General features: G+C 34.9%; 1 protein-coding gene across 1 annotated transcript; it reads right to left on the bottom strand.

The window, feature by feature from the left end:
* Positions 1-611: 611 nt before the first annotated feature.
* On the bottom strand, positions 612-3,914 carry LOC147824749 (olfactory receptor 7E178-like). The gene is made up of 2 exons (XM_087188595.1): positions 3,904-3,914; positions 612-1,545 (listed from the first exon to the last, which is right to left on the bottom strand). Exons 1-2 carry the CDS (start codon positions 3,912-3,914, stop codon positions 612-614), a joined length of 945 nt encoding a protein of 314 aa, XP_087044721.1.
* Between the last annotated feature and the right edge of the window lie 12,671 nt (positions 3,915-16,585).

The raw sequence follows: 16,585 nt of genomic DNA, 5'->3' as shown, positions 1-16,585 counted from the left end.
TCCTGGTGCCCACCCACTGGGAATCAGCATGATTGTCATTCCTGTTGTAATAGTCCCTCTGTCCTTCCTGGGGAGGAGGCAGATGGGACAGGCAATGGACAGAATGGGAGGCATCCATCCAGGGAATGAGAATGCAAGGACACACTTGTGAAACATTTTCACTGCTGTTCTAGAGCTTTTATCTTTGATGTATTCATTGTACAGCTGTTTGAAACATTTAATAAAGCTTTATAAATTATTTAAATATCTCATGTTATTATTTCTATTTTCACTGTGCTAGGATCAATATAACTAAATGTACCACTTTAAAATAAAGTCTTATGGCACTAAGTCCAGTGCTATTTTTCTACAACCATCGTTCTTATCAACCTACAAAAATTTTTATAAATTCCCAAGTGAACTTTGCACTGATATTAAAACCATAAATTTCACCATTCCCCAAAACAGCCACAATTTTTCTATGTACATTATATAAAATAGAAGACATCAAACATGTGAAATAATATAATCAACCTGGGCATATTTACATTGAGTTTTCTGCATTCAGTTCAGCTACAGTTTTACATTCCAAATGGAACCCACATATCCATTGATTAGATTTGCTGTGGAATCTAACTGTGGAGCTTCCTGAAGGTGCTGCAAATATCCCTGTTCCTCAGGCTGTAGATGAAAGGATTCAACATAGGGGTGACCACAGTGCACATCAATGAAGCCACCATGCCATTCCTGGGAGAATATGAAACATCTGAACCAAGGTACACTCCAATGCTGGTTCCATAAAATAAGAAAACAACTAACACATGAGAAATACACATAGAAAAGGCTTTGTATCTCCCACCTGATGAAGGGATTTTGAGAATGGAGGAAACAATTTTATAGTAAGAGAAAAGGATCCCTAACATGGGAATAAAGCCAAATATGGCACCAACAAAATATGTGACCATAGTTTTGAATAAGGTATCAGAACATGAAAGGTTAAAGACTTGAGAAGGATAACAGAAGAAATTAGCAATTTCCACATCTTTGAAACAGGTAAATTGCAAGGCAACTACATTGTGCAGCTGGGAGTCCAAAAGGCTAGTGAGGAGAGAAAGTAGAAGTAGTAAGACACAGAGGTGAGGACTCATAATGGCTGCATAGTGAAGGGGCTGGCAAATGGCTACAAACCAGTCATAGGCCATCACAGTCAGAAGGATGTCATCCATACTTCCAAAAAGGGTTAAAAGAGACATCTGGTTGAGGCAGCCCACATAGGAGATGACTCTGTTCTGCATTAAGATGTCTGCAATCATCTTTGGGATGGTTGTGGAAATGAAAGAGATGTCAATAATGTCCAAGTTGGAGAGGAAGAAGTATATGGGGTTGTGGAGGTGGGAGTCAGAGCTGACCGCAAGGATGATGAGCAGGTTCCCAAGCACTGTGACCAGGTACATGAATAGGAAGAGCCTGAAGAGGACAGGCTGCAGATTTGGATCCTCCGAGAAGGCCATGAGATGGAATTCTGAGACACATGTGAGATTATATGTTTTGATAGTGCTTGAACACCTTTAAAAAAAAATCCATTAGGAAAATTAAACCAATAAATAGTGCAGAACACTCAATATGTTGGGAATCAAGAATTCCCACATGAAGTCCATAAACCTCATGATATCAATCGATAGTGCTAACCCCACTCTTCATGAGCTCTTTCATTATCAGGTTATTTGCTCCCATGTTCTTCTTTACACTCCTGATTCACAGACACGGTAGTAACAATGTGTGCACATTCGAGTTCAGAATTCTATGACTCCAGCAATATACAGTGAACTCTTTTCAAAAAAAAAGAATATATGGCTCCATATGAAGAAAATTAACATAGCTTATTTTATTCTCAGAAAATGGTATAAAATCTCTTGAATTATGTTGTCTATAATTAGTGTAATATCTAGGACTGCATTATATGAACATTAAAGTTAACTGTTCATAATCAAGGATATAGTGTTGAGCCAGTTATGTCCTAGAAATTTTTCATCATTTTGGGGATTTTCTTATTTCCATTTTTCAAAGATGTAAGAGTTCCCATAAATTTTGTTATGTACAAATTATTTAATATGTAACTCCTATATTTTTTTAAAATTTATATAAAATAATATAAAGCAAATACAAATACACGCATATAATCTGAGGACATAATAACAAGGAATGTGGCCTTGGTGCACACTGTACCTGTCAATGGTTAGAAGTAAAAGGGATAGGAATGACTGGCATTTCACATTCTAAATTTTGTACAGCTTTATTTTAATAACTCCATGCAATGACACTATGTAAGATATTTATTCACTCTTTTTTTTTGAGTCTGTATTCTAGAGTAGAATGTGTCATTGTCTTTATGATACTAAAGAGTATGTCCAGTGGAAAACCTGAGAAACTCGAAAGTCCCAAAGCCCAGGCTGATTTCAAGGCTTTTAATTCTTATTGAGAGAATTTCCACAGCAATATTTTCTGGTACATGATTAGCATTTCTCTTATTGTAGCTACTTAAAATTCCACATTTGTTTGATCAGGCCACCCCATAATTTATTTGAGAAAAATGCAAAGTAGAAGTATATGAAATAATGTCACACATGAAAGTTCATATATAAAATAAAAACATGAAATGGTGTAAACCCAGCTGTAAATAATCTAATTCCCCCTCACCTGTAAAATGAGTACAACAATCACCTAACTTATATGGTTTCTGTATGAAAGTTTTTAAAAAATAATTTACATCACTGGTGATTATCACCTAATTGTAGATAGACAGAAAGATAAATAGATGATAGATAGATAGATAGATATTTTAAAATATTCAGACACTCTAGACTCAGACCAAAAATTTAGTCACATTTGCACTATTTTGAGTTTTTTAAATCCTTCCTTATATCAGAGTTAAGAACTGTTGTCTTAGAATATTTGCTTGAATTCACAAAATGCTCCATTCATGTGAGCTCTACACATATTAGCCTATGACTACTTAATAATGTTCACATAACAACTAATATTTTTAGAGACCTGAACCATTACCTACAAAATTTGAATTGTTGGTATATCTCTATAAGTCTTTTCTCTTGCTAAACTGTCCTAAAAGGAATCTGTTATGAATTTCATGCATCAATTTTCCTATTACACTTTTGAGGTGAGAATTGACTTATGAATCCAGAATTTTCTTTAAAAAATTACCTAAAACTTATGTAAGTTTATACAAGCCAAACCTATTTTCCTTGAGTATGGGCTACATACACAAGGCTCTAAATTTACTTTAATGCAAACCATTACAAGGAGAACCTTCACTTAACCTCAAAGTTTATTATTATGTCTGTCTTCAAAATTCTTGTGCCTCTCTGTAACAAAAGTGGAAACCTATGGAAAATATGTTGGTGTGAGATATTTCTCTTATTTCTAATAAATTTTATGGATAAAATGTTACACATTCCTCATACCAAAAGTCAGTCATGATCACTTGTATCCTTTTATTCTTAAGAAATCCCTTTAAAACACCCTTGCAATGAGTCCAGTCATGATATCTTTTTTTTTTTTTTTTTTTTTTTTTGGTACCGGGAATCAAACTCAGGTCCTTGCACTTGTGCAGCAGGTGGCAAAACCACTGAGCTAAATCCCCGGCCCTAGTCATGATCTCTTTATGATAAGTCTCAAAGAAATGTCATCATCTTATTGGGAAATGCATTTACATTTTTCCCCAGTGGAAGAGACTGTTTCTTGCGAAGGGAGCTTGGAAATGAACACGAGTTCTATTTCATTAACCTGCTGCCATATCCAAATGTGTGTGAATCTCTCATCTTCTCTGTTCACATACTGTTTGGTGAAAATAAGGAGCATAACCCTCATCTCCACATGTGTGGCCACAAGAGGAAATTTGAAACTTACCATGTACTCATTGCGATGTTTTGTTTTTAAAATAAAGAATTCTCTCATGCAAGTAGGAAGATTACTGAGAAGCATAGTAAACTGCATTCAAATGGCACTGGAGCCTGGAATGATAAGAAGCTCTACATTTCATCTCAGCCAGAGGCATACCTTCCCGTATCACTATTATTTTTAGTTCTTAGGTATCTTTGCCATGTTTTTGACTAATGGATATATCCATTACACAGTCAAATCGATTATAGGGCCCATGTGTCCATGATGCAGACATAAACCAAAGCTATTTTATCTTGTCTTTTTATCAATGGGATATCACAGTAAGGAATGGACATTCAGGGAGGAACTCACAACACATGTTTATGACTTGTTGAGTAAAAACATTTAATGTGACCCAAGGAGGAGTTTATCCAATGTTTAGCAGAGTTTTTTATTTTGATGTCTCCTTTGTGTCAAATAAAGTGTGGGCTCTGGTGAGTCAGATGTAAAGTCCAGCAAATCATTCTTTTCCAAACTTATACATATATTTAAAATAACACAAATTAAATGACCTGCTCCAGAAATAGGAAAAGAGTAATTTCAGGTCACAGGACATAATGGGTATGAAGATTATCCTTATAATTCTTAGTTATGAAACCAAACTTTATTTTGCTCCGATGTTACACATTTGGAGCTCTTTAGTGATGTTGTTACAATTAGAAATGAACATTAAATAAAATGCTGCAACAGAGATATTAAAAACCTGTCCTACATTGAGAAAAATAAGTGAAGACAAAAGGATTAAATATTAAATTGACAGATGCTGTCCAATGTGTTACAAATTTTTATTCTTTTCCAATGCACAGAAATGTTTAAGCAGAGGATCAGAGTTCTTAACTACAATTGCATTTGCAGTACATTTTTAACTGTCTCATTTCTTAAATGGAAATGAAATCTAGACTTGACATTGTCTCATTTTGAGAATGGGTGAAATAATTGCAAGTGTGGTAAACAATGTGAGAAGATCCAAAAATATCTCGCACAGGCTGCAGATGAGAAATCTGTGCTGAATTATGAAACACACACTGTTTTTGTGATGTTTCTCAGTGATCCACATCTGTTTTTCCTAGGTTGGACACAACTTGTGCCTCCCACTGCTCTACTCTGGGACCTATTAGGACCCCCAAAGAAGGTGAACAAAGGGGCATCTTTTTGGAATGACAAGGAAATGTCAGGACTGCTTGTGTCATGAAGGGGACAACCTCCCAGGATTAATCCTCTTTGATGTCCTTGGTCTGTAATCTCACAGCCCCATTAAAATTTGGCTTAACATTTTCACTACTTAACAGCCCACTGCAGATTTCATTAAAATAACAGGCTCTTTGATTTACTATAAAGAATACCAATGTGGGCACTTATCATTATAGGAAGACAAAATCAATGAAATCAAACAGGCATCATAGAACTCAATTCTCAGTGCCTGGAATACAGGAACCCCTCAGAAACAGTTCCTACTCTTATGCCCACTGTCTTCATCTTCTAAATCCTTACCATCTCATTTACCATTCTTTTGCAGTGCTTAGGAGACACTGCAAAAGAACACATTCTCTGCTGCTATAAGTGAGATATGAATGGAAAATAAAAACAAGGTGTATAGAAGAAAATTTTGAAATAATTCTATTCTCTCATTGAAAGCAAAACCATACAATTTCCTTTCATTAAAACAAATATTTTTCATAATTGCACCTTCCCATCTTTCTACCCAAACTGTCATGTTTGTCCTTCTATTAAGGAAATCATACCTAATGGATGCTATCTATATCCCTGAGGTCCCTTTGCACTTACTGGCTGATGCTGTTTCTCTGCTGTGTCATAGTCAAGTAGAACAGATCCAAATGATTTCTTAGGTCTACTCTCTGTTGAAACCTCAGATTCTGTTCTCAGGATTGAAATTAATGCAAAGTCAGATAGGAGCTTGCTGACTATCATGTAACCTGGGACACAGGTGTGAAGCTCACAGGACTGGAATCATCAAACTGAAGTGCTGGGGTGCAAGCTGAACATTGGCAACTATATACCTTTGAAGGTTCAATGCACAGAGCTCATAATTAGTCAAGTGGTCCACACAAGCCCAGTTTCTACAGACTTCCTAACACTAATGGAAGAAAGATAAAAGGAAAATAATTGTCCCTAAGAACTTTTGGGTTCTTTCTCCGATCAGGTTAAACTGGGGTGTGCTAATCACTTCTGTCATTTATATAGCTTTTCTACTTTACTTTCTGCAGTTTTTTTTTCAATTTTTCAATCATATACACACAACAAAAAACTTACAATTTCAACTATATTACTACACACTTCAATGGCCCTAATTAAATCTGCACAGAAAAATTAAAGCTCTCAAACTAAAAGAAACAATCAATGGGTAATGCGGATGAATAAACACTTCTAAAAAATTTCTAATTGCCAAAAAGTACACGAAAAAATTTTCTCATCATTAGTCTTTAGGGAAATGACAATCAAAACAGCAACAAGATTTCATCTTACACCAGTAAAATGGCTAACATCATGAACAAAAAACAATAAATACTGCCAGCCTGAAGGGAAAAAAGAGAACCTTTTTATATTATTGGTGGGAATAATAAAACTACTATGGAAATCAGTCTGAAGATGTTTCAAAAAGCTGAAAATAGAAATTCCATTTGATCCAGCTATATCATTCTGGGTATCTTCTCTAAGAGCTAAAGACATCATATTATAGTACTATATGTTTATAGCAACATAATTCATAACAGCAAAATCTTGGAAGCTGAATAAATGTTCATTTACATATGAGCAGGTATATAAAATGTCTTATATAAACAGAACACACTACTACTCTGACATAAAGAGTGATAAACTTGAGTCATTTGTAGTAATATGGATGTACCTTGAAAACATGATGCAAAGTTAAATAAATCAGACACCAAAGGAAAAATATTGTTGTATTTTCTCTTATATGAGAAACCCAACCTATAAATAATTTATATAGAGAGGTAAAAGACAGATTATAGGAAAACGATAGATCTTTTGAAAAAGGAAAGGAGACCAGAGTTGAAGAGAGAGTGAATGAGGGAGAGGAAGGGGGTGAAACTGATCTATGAACCTGCTCCCCATGATGAGTGTAATCATTATGTGCTGCAAACCCATAGTAATGAAAATAAAAATTGAGGAAAACCCAACAATTTTAAATGGAAATATTTAGTAATATTGATTTGCTTCATAACAAATGCTTATTATTTGGATAATTGGATATGAAATGTGAGTTCTTGGCATCTGCATGATTCTATTCCTCTAAACCCTCAGCCAAAGGCAGTGGCTTTCAGTACTTCACTGAGTAGATTTTTCTCTCAATGTTTCTATGTCAGTATTGATTCATGTACCACAAATATTTTCTTCATATCTTGCCCCAAAGCACCCAAAACTCAATCAAGTAGTATACATCACAACACCTTCTGCTCTTGAAATGAGTTCTTTTACATCAGCATGTGTATTACAGTCTCTATGAAATACATACAGCTATTTGAATTCTTTAACTGACACATGGCATTTCCTGATGGAGGAAAATAATTTAATTTGGAAATTCATAGTGATAAAATCATTTTTAAATTCTTGTCTTTCTATACATCATGAAAGTAAGAATTTCTCTGTGATATATGGGTAGAAAATATTTGTTTGATTTCCAAAAAGGATACATGTTCTGTTTTACTATAAACATCTATGTACATTATCCAAATGAAATATCATTCATTATAATTAAGTCCTTTTTATTAACATCTATCATCAAAAATATCATAGAGGTCATCTAGTATGAATTCTTTTGAGATGAGTAATCAATGAGTGTTTTTAAAATTTTATTTTATTTTGCATTTTAGGTATACAATATAATGACATTCATCATTGGAAATTTGCACCTTTATATAATCTCTCTTGGTTCTTATTTTTTCCTCCTTTTCCTGCCTGATATTCAACCCCTCCATCCCTCCCTATTTACAAAGATTTTATTTCCATTTTTTAATTTTCTCATATTAACTCCAATCCCTTCTTTCTTGACCCCTGCCTCTCCGACTTCCCCTTCCCATTTGCCCCTTTTCTGCCTATTTCACATTATCTATTATAACATTTAGTCCTTATTTACTCTTGTTTCTTACACTAGAGAAACTATTCAATAATTACATGTGTGTACTACTTATTTCACATAAGAGTATTGCCTAATGTGCATCCACTTAGCTATAAATATCTCTAATTTCTCATTTTTTATGACTGAGTAATACTTCATTTTATTTAAAAAACCCACATTTTCCTTATCCAGTCTCCAGTTGATGGGAATTTGGGATTTTTCCAAGTTTTGGCTATTGAAAGTTGTGAAGCTATGAACATGGATGCATGTGTATCACAGTGGCATGAGTGTTTTAATTCTTTGGGGAAGATACTCAGCAGGGAAATTGCTGGACCAAATGGGACTTCCAGTCCTAATTCCTTGAGGTATCTCCATACAGATTTCCACAATGGTTGAACTAGTCTACATTTCCACCAGCACTGGGGCAGTATTCCTCTTTCTCCACAGCCCTGCCAGCATTTGTTATTGGTTGATTTCATGATAGCAGCCATTCTTTCTGGGGTGAGGTAGAATCTCAGCACTGTTTTCTTTTGCATCTCTTGAATGACCAGTGATGTTGAACATTATTTCAAATGTTTATTTGCTATTCTACTTCTTTGTCTGAGGAATGTCTGTTTATTTCTGATGCCCATTTTTGGATTAGGTCTTTAAATTTGGGAGGTCTGATTTTCTTAAGTACTTTATAGATTCGAGATAGTAGATCTTTGCCTGAGGGACAGCTGGGGAAATTTTTTTCCCCACATTGTGAATTGTCTCTTCACCCTGTTGTTGGTTTCTCTTTCTGTGCAGAAGATTTTTAGTAAGGAGAGATCCCACTTGTTTATGGTTTGTGCTAGTTAATGGGCAACTGAGGTTTTGTTCATAAAATATTTTCCTACAGCAATCTGTTCAAGAGCTCTTCCTAAACTCCCTTCCAGCTGGTTTAGTGTTTCTGTTTAAATATTTAGATCTTTAATCCATTTCTATTTTAGTTTAGTTCATGATGAGATATATAGGTCTGGTTTTAGTCTTTGGCAAGTTGAAGCCCAATTTCTTCAACACCATTTATTAAAGAGGCTATCTTTCAAATAGTGAGGGTTATTGGATCCTTTGTGGAAGATGAGGTGGCTGAGGGTGTCTGGAGTTGTTTCTGCATCTTCTAATCTCTCCCACTGGTCATCATGCCTGTTTCTTACCCAATACAATGCTGTAAATTACCATTGTATCATTTCAACTTGGGGGTTGTAATACCCCCTGCCATGTTTCTGTTACCTAGAATTGCTTTTGCTACTCTGGTTCTCTTCTTATACCAAATGAATTTTTGGATTGATTTCTCAAGGTCCATGAAGTATGCTGCTGGGATTTCAATTGGGATTGCAATTGGGAACTATATAGCAGTTTTGGAAGTACGGCCATTTTCATTATGTTGATCCTTCCTACCCAGGAGCAGGGGATGTCCTTCCATTTTGTGATATCTTCTTCAATCTCTCTTTTTGGAGTGCTCTAGTTTTTAGAGAAGAGGCCTTTGATTTCTTTTGTTAGGTTCATTCCTAGGTATTTCAGTTTTTTGGATGCTATTATGAAAGGAATTGTTTGCCCTATTTCCCTCTCAGTGAGTCTGTTGTTCATGTAGAGGAAAGCTATTGATCCTTGTGTGTTGACTTGTATCCAGCTAATTTACTGAATTAGGTTATTAAGTCTAGACGACTTGGTGATGTTCTTGGGGACTTCTATATAGAGTATCATGTAATCTGCAAATAATGACAATTTGACACCTTCATTTCCTATTGTATTCCTTTTATTTCTTTCTGTTATCTAATTGCCATAGCTATTGTTTTGAAAACTATATTGAACAGGAGTGGTGATAGTGGCCATCCTTGTCATGTTTCTGTTTTTACTGTGAAGGATTTCTGGTTTTGACCATTTAGAATTATATTGGCTGTTGGTTGTTCATAGATGGTTTTTATCAGATTGAGGTAGAGACTGTCTATTCCATTATTTGTAGGGTTTTTATCATAAATGTGTGTTGGATTTTGTCAAATGCTTTTTTCTGTATCTATTGAGATGATCTTATGGTTTTTGCCCTTGGCTCTACTGATATAGTGTAGTACATTGATGGAACTGTGTATGTTGACCATCCCTGCATCCCTGGGATAAATTCTATTTGGTCAGGATGTATGATCTGCTTGATGAACTTCTTCATTCTATCTGCCCATATCTTATTAAGGATTTTTGCATCTATGTTAATTAGTGAGATTGGCCTATAGTTCTCTTTTTCTGTTGGGTCTTTCTCTGCTTTGGACATCAAGCTGATGCTTGCTTCCAGGAATTAATTCAGGATTATTGCTTCCCTTTCACATTCATTGAAGAGTTTACACAGTAGTTGCAGTAGTTCCTCTCTAAATGTCTTGTAGAATTCAGCAGTGAAGCCATCAGCACCTGGACTTTTCCTAGTTGGTGAGTTTTTAATTATGTTTTCAATTTTATTAATTGATATTGGGTTGTTTAGAAATTTTAGATCTTCTTCGTTCAACTTTGGTAATTCATACATATCTAGGAATCTGTCCATTTCTTTTGTATTTTCCATCTTATTGGCATATAGGTTCTCAAAGTAGCTATTGATTATCCTCTGGATTTCTGCTGGGTCTGTTGTAATTTCACCCTTTTCATTCCTAATTGCATGGATTTGGGTCCTTTCTTTCCTTTATCTGATAATTTTGGCTAAGGGCTTGCCAAATTTGTTTATTCTTTCAAAGAACCAACCGTTGTCCTCGTTGATTATTTTGTATTGTACTCTTAGTCTCCATTGAATTGATTTCTGCTCTGATCTTATAATTTCTTCCCTTGTATGAGCTTTGGTTTTGTCCTGCTCTTCTTTTCCTAGAAGCTTGACATCCAGCATCAGATTATTTAATTGGGTTCACTCTATTTCCCTGATATGTGTATTCACTGCTATGAATTTCCCTCATAAGATTGCTTTCATTGTGTCCCATAGATTCCGATATGTTGTATTGTCATTGTCATTTAATTGAAGGAACTGCCTGATTTCTTCTTTAATTTCCTCTGTGACTCACTGATTATTTAGAAGTGTCTTTTCAATTTCCATGTGTTTAAGAAATTTTGGGGTTCCTTTTGCTACTGATCTCCATTTTCATCACACTGTGATCTGATAATATACAGGGGAATAAGTCAATTACTTTACAGCTTCCTAAATGTGTTTTATGTTTAAGTATGTAGTCTATTTTGGAGAATGAACATGTGTACTTGAAAAGAATGTGTATTCTGATTTTGTGGGGTGGAACGATCTGTTAAGTTCATTTGTTCAAGAGTTTGATTAAGTATTAATATTTTGTTGCTTTTTTTTGTCTAGTTGAACTATCTATTTGTGACAGTGGGGTATTAAGGTCCCCCAATACTATTGTATTAGTTGTTATATAATTTTTCATGTCCATTACTATTTGTTTTATACAGTTGGGTGCATTATTGTTTGGTGCATAGATATTTATGATTGTCATTTCTCTCTGTTTGGTTGTTCCCTTTACAAGGATGGAGTGCTGGTTTGGTATTCATGAAGTTCCTGAGGTGCTCTTTATCATGAAAGTATCTTATTTCACAGTCAATTTTGAAAGATAGTTTTGCAGGGTACATCATTCTGGGTTCCAGGCTGTTTTCCTCTAGGGCTTGCAATACTTCACTCCAAGCTCTTCTTGCCTGGAGGGTTTGCATTGAGAAGTCTGCTGTGATTCTGATGGGCTTTCCTTTTATGTGATTTGTTTCTTTTCTCTAACTGCTTGTAGAATTTTGTTCTTCTGTTGGATTTTTGCAATCTTAACTATTATATGCCTATGTGTACATTATTTTTTACCAAAGCTAGTTGGAGTCCTAAATGCCTCACTTATCTGCATGTTAAATTCTTTCCCCCTGTTGTTAAGTTTTCTGCCATCATAGTATTTTATGTCATCTGCACTCTCTCCAGTTTCTTCCTTGACTCTAATCATTCTTATATTATTCCTATTTGCATTGTCTAGCAGCTGCTGGATTGATTTCTCATGGCCCCTTACAATTTTAACACAATTTTTTTTCTTTTCCTGTTCACTAATTGCAATCTTATCTTCTATATGTGAAATTATCTCTTTCTCGGATTTCTATTGCCCTAATTGGACAAGAGCAGTTTTTCATACATTATGAAGTAATGAACATGTAGCAAAAATAAGCAAGGCATGGGTTTTCTTTGAGAATTAGTCCATGCTGTGAAACAAAAACAAAATAATCAGAATTAACGTATCAAACATATTTTCTGGAACAGTGGTCTCTATGATATGCCTTAGGATCATATTTGGGCCTTGTCTAATTAGTCTAGTGAGCTCATGATGCAGCTATATGGACTCACAAGGAGATGTTTTGAACACAAAGTCACAGAGTTTGGATCAGAGGTCAGAATATCTGAGTACAGTGTTGACTTTCTTCTAAGGTCTCTTAGTACAGTGTTAATATTCTTCAAAATTATCTCAAGATTTTAACATTTCTTTTATAATTGGAATGATTTATTGCAGAATGAAGTCCTAACTTATCTTTGCTTTCAGGGTATGTTCTCACCTCGACAATAAATTCAGTGTGGCAATGGTGATAATATCATGTGGGTGATACAAAACAAAGACGATAATATAATACATAGAGCTTAGAGTTTGTAAGACTCTCTCTTAGAAATCAAACAGCTTTAGCAATGAATTCTAAAAGAAGCTGTGTAACTATCTTGGCAATGTTCACCATCATGTCCTAAGGGCAATTTTTCCCTTAATGTGATAGGCAGTATATCATTAAATTAAGTAAACAAGCAAGCAAAAAGATAGCTAAATGAGTGGGCAAAAATACACAAAATCCAATAAAATAGATGGAAATGAAAGCATTTTTAATGAATATTCTTATAACAGAGACTCACAAGAGAACACAGAATTCAAAAAACAGGAGTCTTAACACTACTAATTTAACACAATCCTCTGTACTAGGTTATTGAATGGAAGCAATATTCAACTGTATGAGAGGCCTAGAAACCTTGTTTGCTTAATCATAGCTGCCTGATCTCTGTTTTTTAGCTGAAATGTGAAAATCACTTCCCAGTATATACTTCTCAGATTATGGTACTGTATATTTTAAATATAAATGTTTAATTTTTTGAATTATAATTTAACAACTCTGAGGGAGAAAAAAACAAGGGAGTTATTCAATAATAATAAATAAATAGAGTAATATCAGTAAGCACAGTGCTGATTATGGGAGAATCTCATATTGAGTTTTCCCATGCTGTTGATGTGTGTGTGTGTGTGTGTGTGTGTGTGTGTGTGTGTGTGTGTATATGATCCAGAAAAAATAGTATGTGGAAATTTTTAGCACTCAGAATAATATCATGTGTTTGGGCAGTTGAGTCAAGAGGAACAAAAGAGAGAACATTTATGTAATGATGAAGTAAATTATAGGGAACTGTTTCTGTGCTGAATCTATCTCTGGGAATCTTAGTTATACATAAAGGGAAGGAAGAAATGCAATATCAATGATGTTGATATTTATTTGGCTTATATATACACTAACAGCAGTGAAAATCAATAGCATATATGAGTTAATCACAGGAGTTATGAATACATAAGTTAGGAGACACTTACATGGAAAAGTCCATACAATTGGAACATTTTAAGTATTTTCAGGCCTGCACAGATACATACAATTTTACTATGGATTATGCCTCTAATAGAATCTATAGGGTGTCATGAGAGTATGGCTACCAAACTAAAAAATTCACATAGGCCACCAGGTTATTTTTATTTATTCTTATTGGAAGAAATAATAGATCTGTATTTGGAGAGCCCAAATTCAAGTACTTGAAAATTTTGATATGTTTACATCTACAGAGTAATTACTACACTACAATGATATAAATAACTGTCCCACAATTTGTGTTATGTTTATACTATTTTTTCAAATAATAAAAAGTGCAATGTATTGCATTTTAAAGTTTTATAAAAGCAGAGAACTGTACTGTATATGCTACTTGTAACTGATATTCTTTTTAATTTACTTTTTATTCATATTGGTATGCAGTGGTTCCTTGGTACCAATTAATTGATTCTGGGATAATCAAAGATTACCAGAAACAACAAGTACCAAGCTAAGTGTTTTCCCTGGAAAAGGTAGCAAGTAATTTGGAAAGTTGTAGCTTTAATGCTGGGTACCAAATGATAAATACCAAGACAAAGTATTTGCATCAAAATGCATCAAATACCAAATTTGAAGAGTTTCAAAACAATCGACTTGCAAGGGATAATTATATTTAGGTCTCTATTATGAATTTTAACTAAAACAGTATTCCATCCCAAGGTGACTTTGTTTTTATTTTTCCCTTCTCTAGATGGGAGGTTTTATGGTTACTGCCTTTTAATTATGACTAAACATACAATGTAGAGCTATGCATGGGGGACAGTGCCCTATTCAAGACCACATTCCCAGGAAAGGCAAGGAGAAGTCTGGGAGGGTGATATCAGGTGTTGAGTTCTATGTGCTTTTATTTTATTTATTCATTGAAAAAGAATTGCAACAGACATAAGCAAATGTCAACACTGGTTAATTTTGGAAAGACATAATTGTTCATGTGCTGGTATTGTTAATCACAAAATCCCTGCTGCTTCTCTTTAAAAATGTTTGGTAGATTTATAAAACAAAACCTGAAGCTGAGTATGCTGGAACTGGCCCATAATTAAAGCTTCTTGTGATGCTGAGGGAGAAGGATCACAAGATTATGACTAGCATGGGCAGTTTAGTGTAATCCTATCTCAAAATAAACAAAGGAATTAATATAATGGGGAACAGGATATTACCAGGAAATCTTCTCTCTCTCTCTCTCTCTCCCCAGAGTTCTTAAAGAACCACACCAAAAGGATAAGATGAAAGTTCTCTGTATAGTGATGGCTCAAATAGTAACAAAGGAATAAGAAAGGAACAGATCAGTATGGGATCAATCCTGTTCTGCTTGAAATTTATATATTATAATCTTAATGCTCAATACAGCAAATATAACCACAGTGGAGATGGCTCTAAGAAAGCATAATTAATTTAGAATGTGGTCTTCAGAGTGAGTCCCAAGCAAATATGACTGGAATCCTTGTAAAAAGTGAAAGTTAGGACTCCTTTCTCCAGTTGAAAGACCACAAGAAGACACAGGGAAAAGACAGCCATCTACACACCAAGGAGAGAGGCCTCAGAAGAACTAACCATGATCACTCGCTTTCTAACTTCCAGAACTGGGAGGACACATTCCTGTTAGTCATCGACCCAGTCTATGGAACTTTATTAGAGTAACTTTTGAAGTCACCTGACCAAAACACTCTCTTCCTCATTGCACAAAGAATTCAACCAATGTCAAAATATTATACGATGGCTATACATTTTGAGAAAATATTTTTATTCAGGAAAAAATTGGTCCTTGCTGCTACAAAGAGTGAGTAGTTGCCCAGAAGAATGAAAGGTGGATGAATAGAGTGCAAACTCTAAATGAGAATGTGTCAAGAATATGACAGGCTGGCAGTAGACTCAGAGAAAAACTGATTCCCATTATCTTCCATTTGTGATTGCAACTGCTACCCCTAAATGAAATTGAAGCAAATGGCTGCATGCAGGTCCAGATCACTAACTCAGGGACTTTGGGTGAGTGGGCTGGCTTCTCTAAAAGTACTTGTCATCTCACCTGTGGGAAAGAGAAGCTCTAATCACAAGAAGCACAGACACAGGGAATGGATTTCTCTGAATCAAGCATGGTCATCTTGAAAGAAGGTAGATCTTTTGGTGTATGAATTGACAAGGTTTTTGAGTGAGGATTCCCCTGGGCCTCTCCTAGTCTCTCTACCCTCGGGGCTCAATATCAAAAGCTCCTCATTCAGCCAGAAATATCACTAGCATTCTGATCCCAGGAGCAAATATACTTAAAGACCAACTATACAGAGGACAGGAATTCAGAAGGGCTGATTTCCTGACTTTTGCAGGAAGGTGTGTCTCATCCACATCTCTGCATTTTTTCTGCTCACCACCATTTCACATACTTTACACATGCACATCTCACAATGACTGCAGATAAATTTCCACCTTTCATTTGAGCTGTCTCTTCAATTCCGGAACCCTAATTGAATTTAAATGTGAAATTAGAGCATATAGAGGTATACATAAAATAATTATGATAATAGACTAAATATGGTAAAGTAGCCAACATTCAGATATGTTTCTTTGTAAGTGAATTAATCGTTCTAGACTTTTAGTTTATTTTTATATATTTAGTGAAAGTTATTTTAACAACTTTCCATTGATCACTGGTGACTATACTTTAAAACTCCGTATTATTTCTCAATTAAAGGCTTGAGTGATTTTCCTATAATGCCACAGCATTCTCAATGTACATTTTAACTAACCTTAGGAGAGAATGAGCTGAAAGTGTGGCTCTGTGTTTTAAATTTTGGATTTACTTCATGTATAAAATCAGCAAAGGCAGTAAAACTCAGATGTCTCTATTTCAAGAGATTGTTTATTTCTCAGTAC

This window comes from Heterocephalus glaber, unplaced genomic scaffold, assembly GCF_053883595.1.
Source record: "Heterocephalus glaber isolate CG9 unplaced genomic scaffold, H.glaber_assembly_v1.0 deba00001532, whole genome shotgun sequence".
NCBI classification, from domain to species: domain Eukaryota; kingdom Metazoa; phylum Chordata; class Mammalia; order Rodentia; family Bathyergidae; genus Heterocephalus; species Heterocephalus glaber.
Note: the sequence above shows the minus strand (reverse complement) of the source record. Positions and strands in the feature narration are given on the sequence as shown.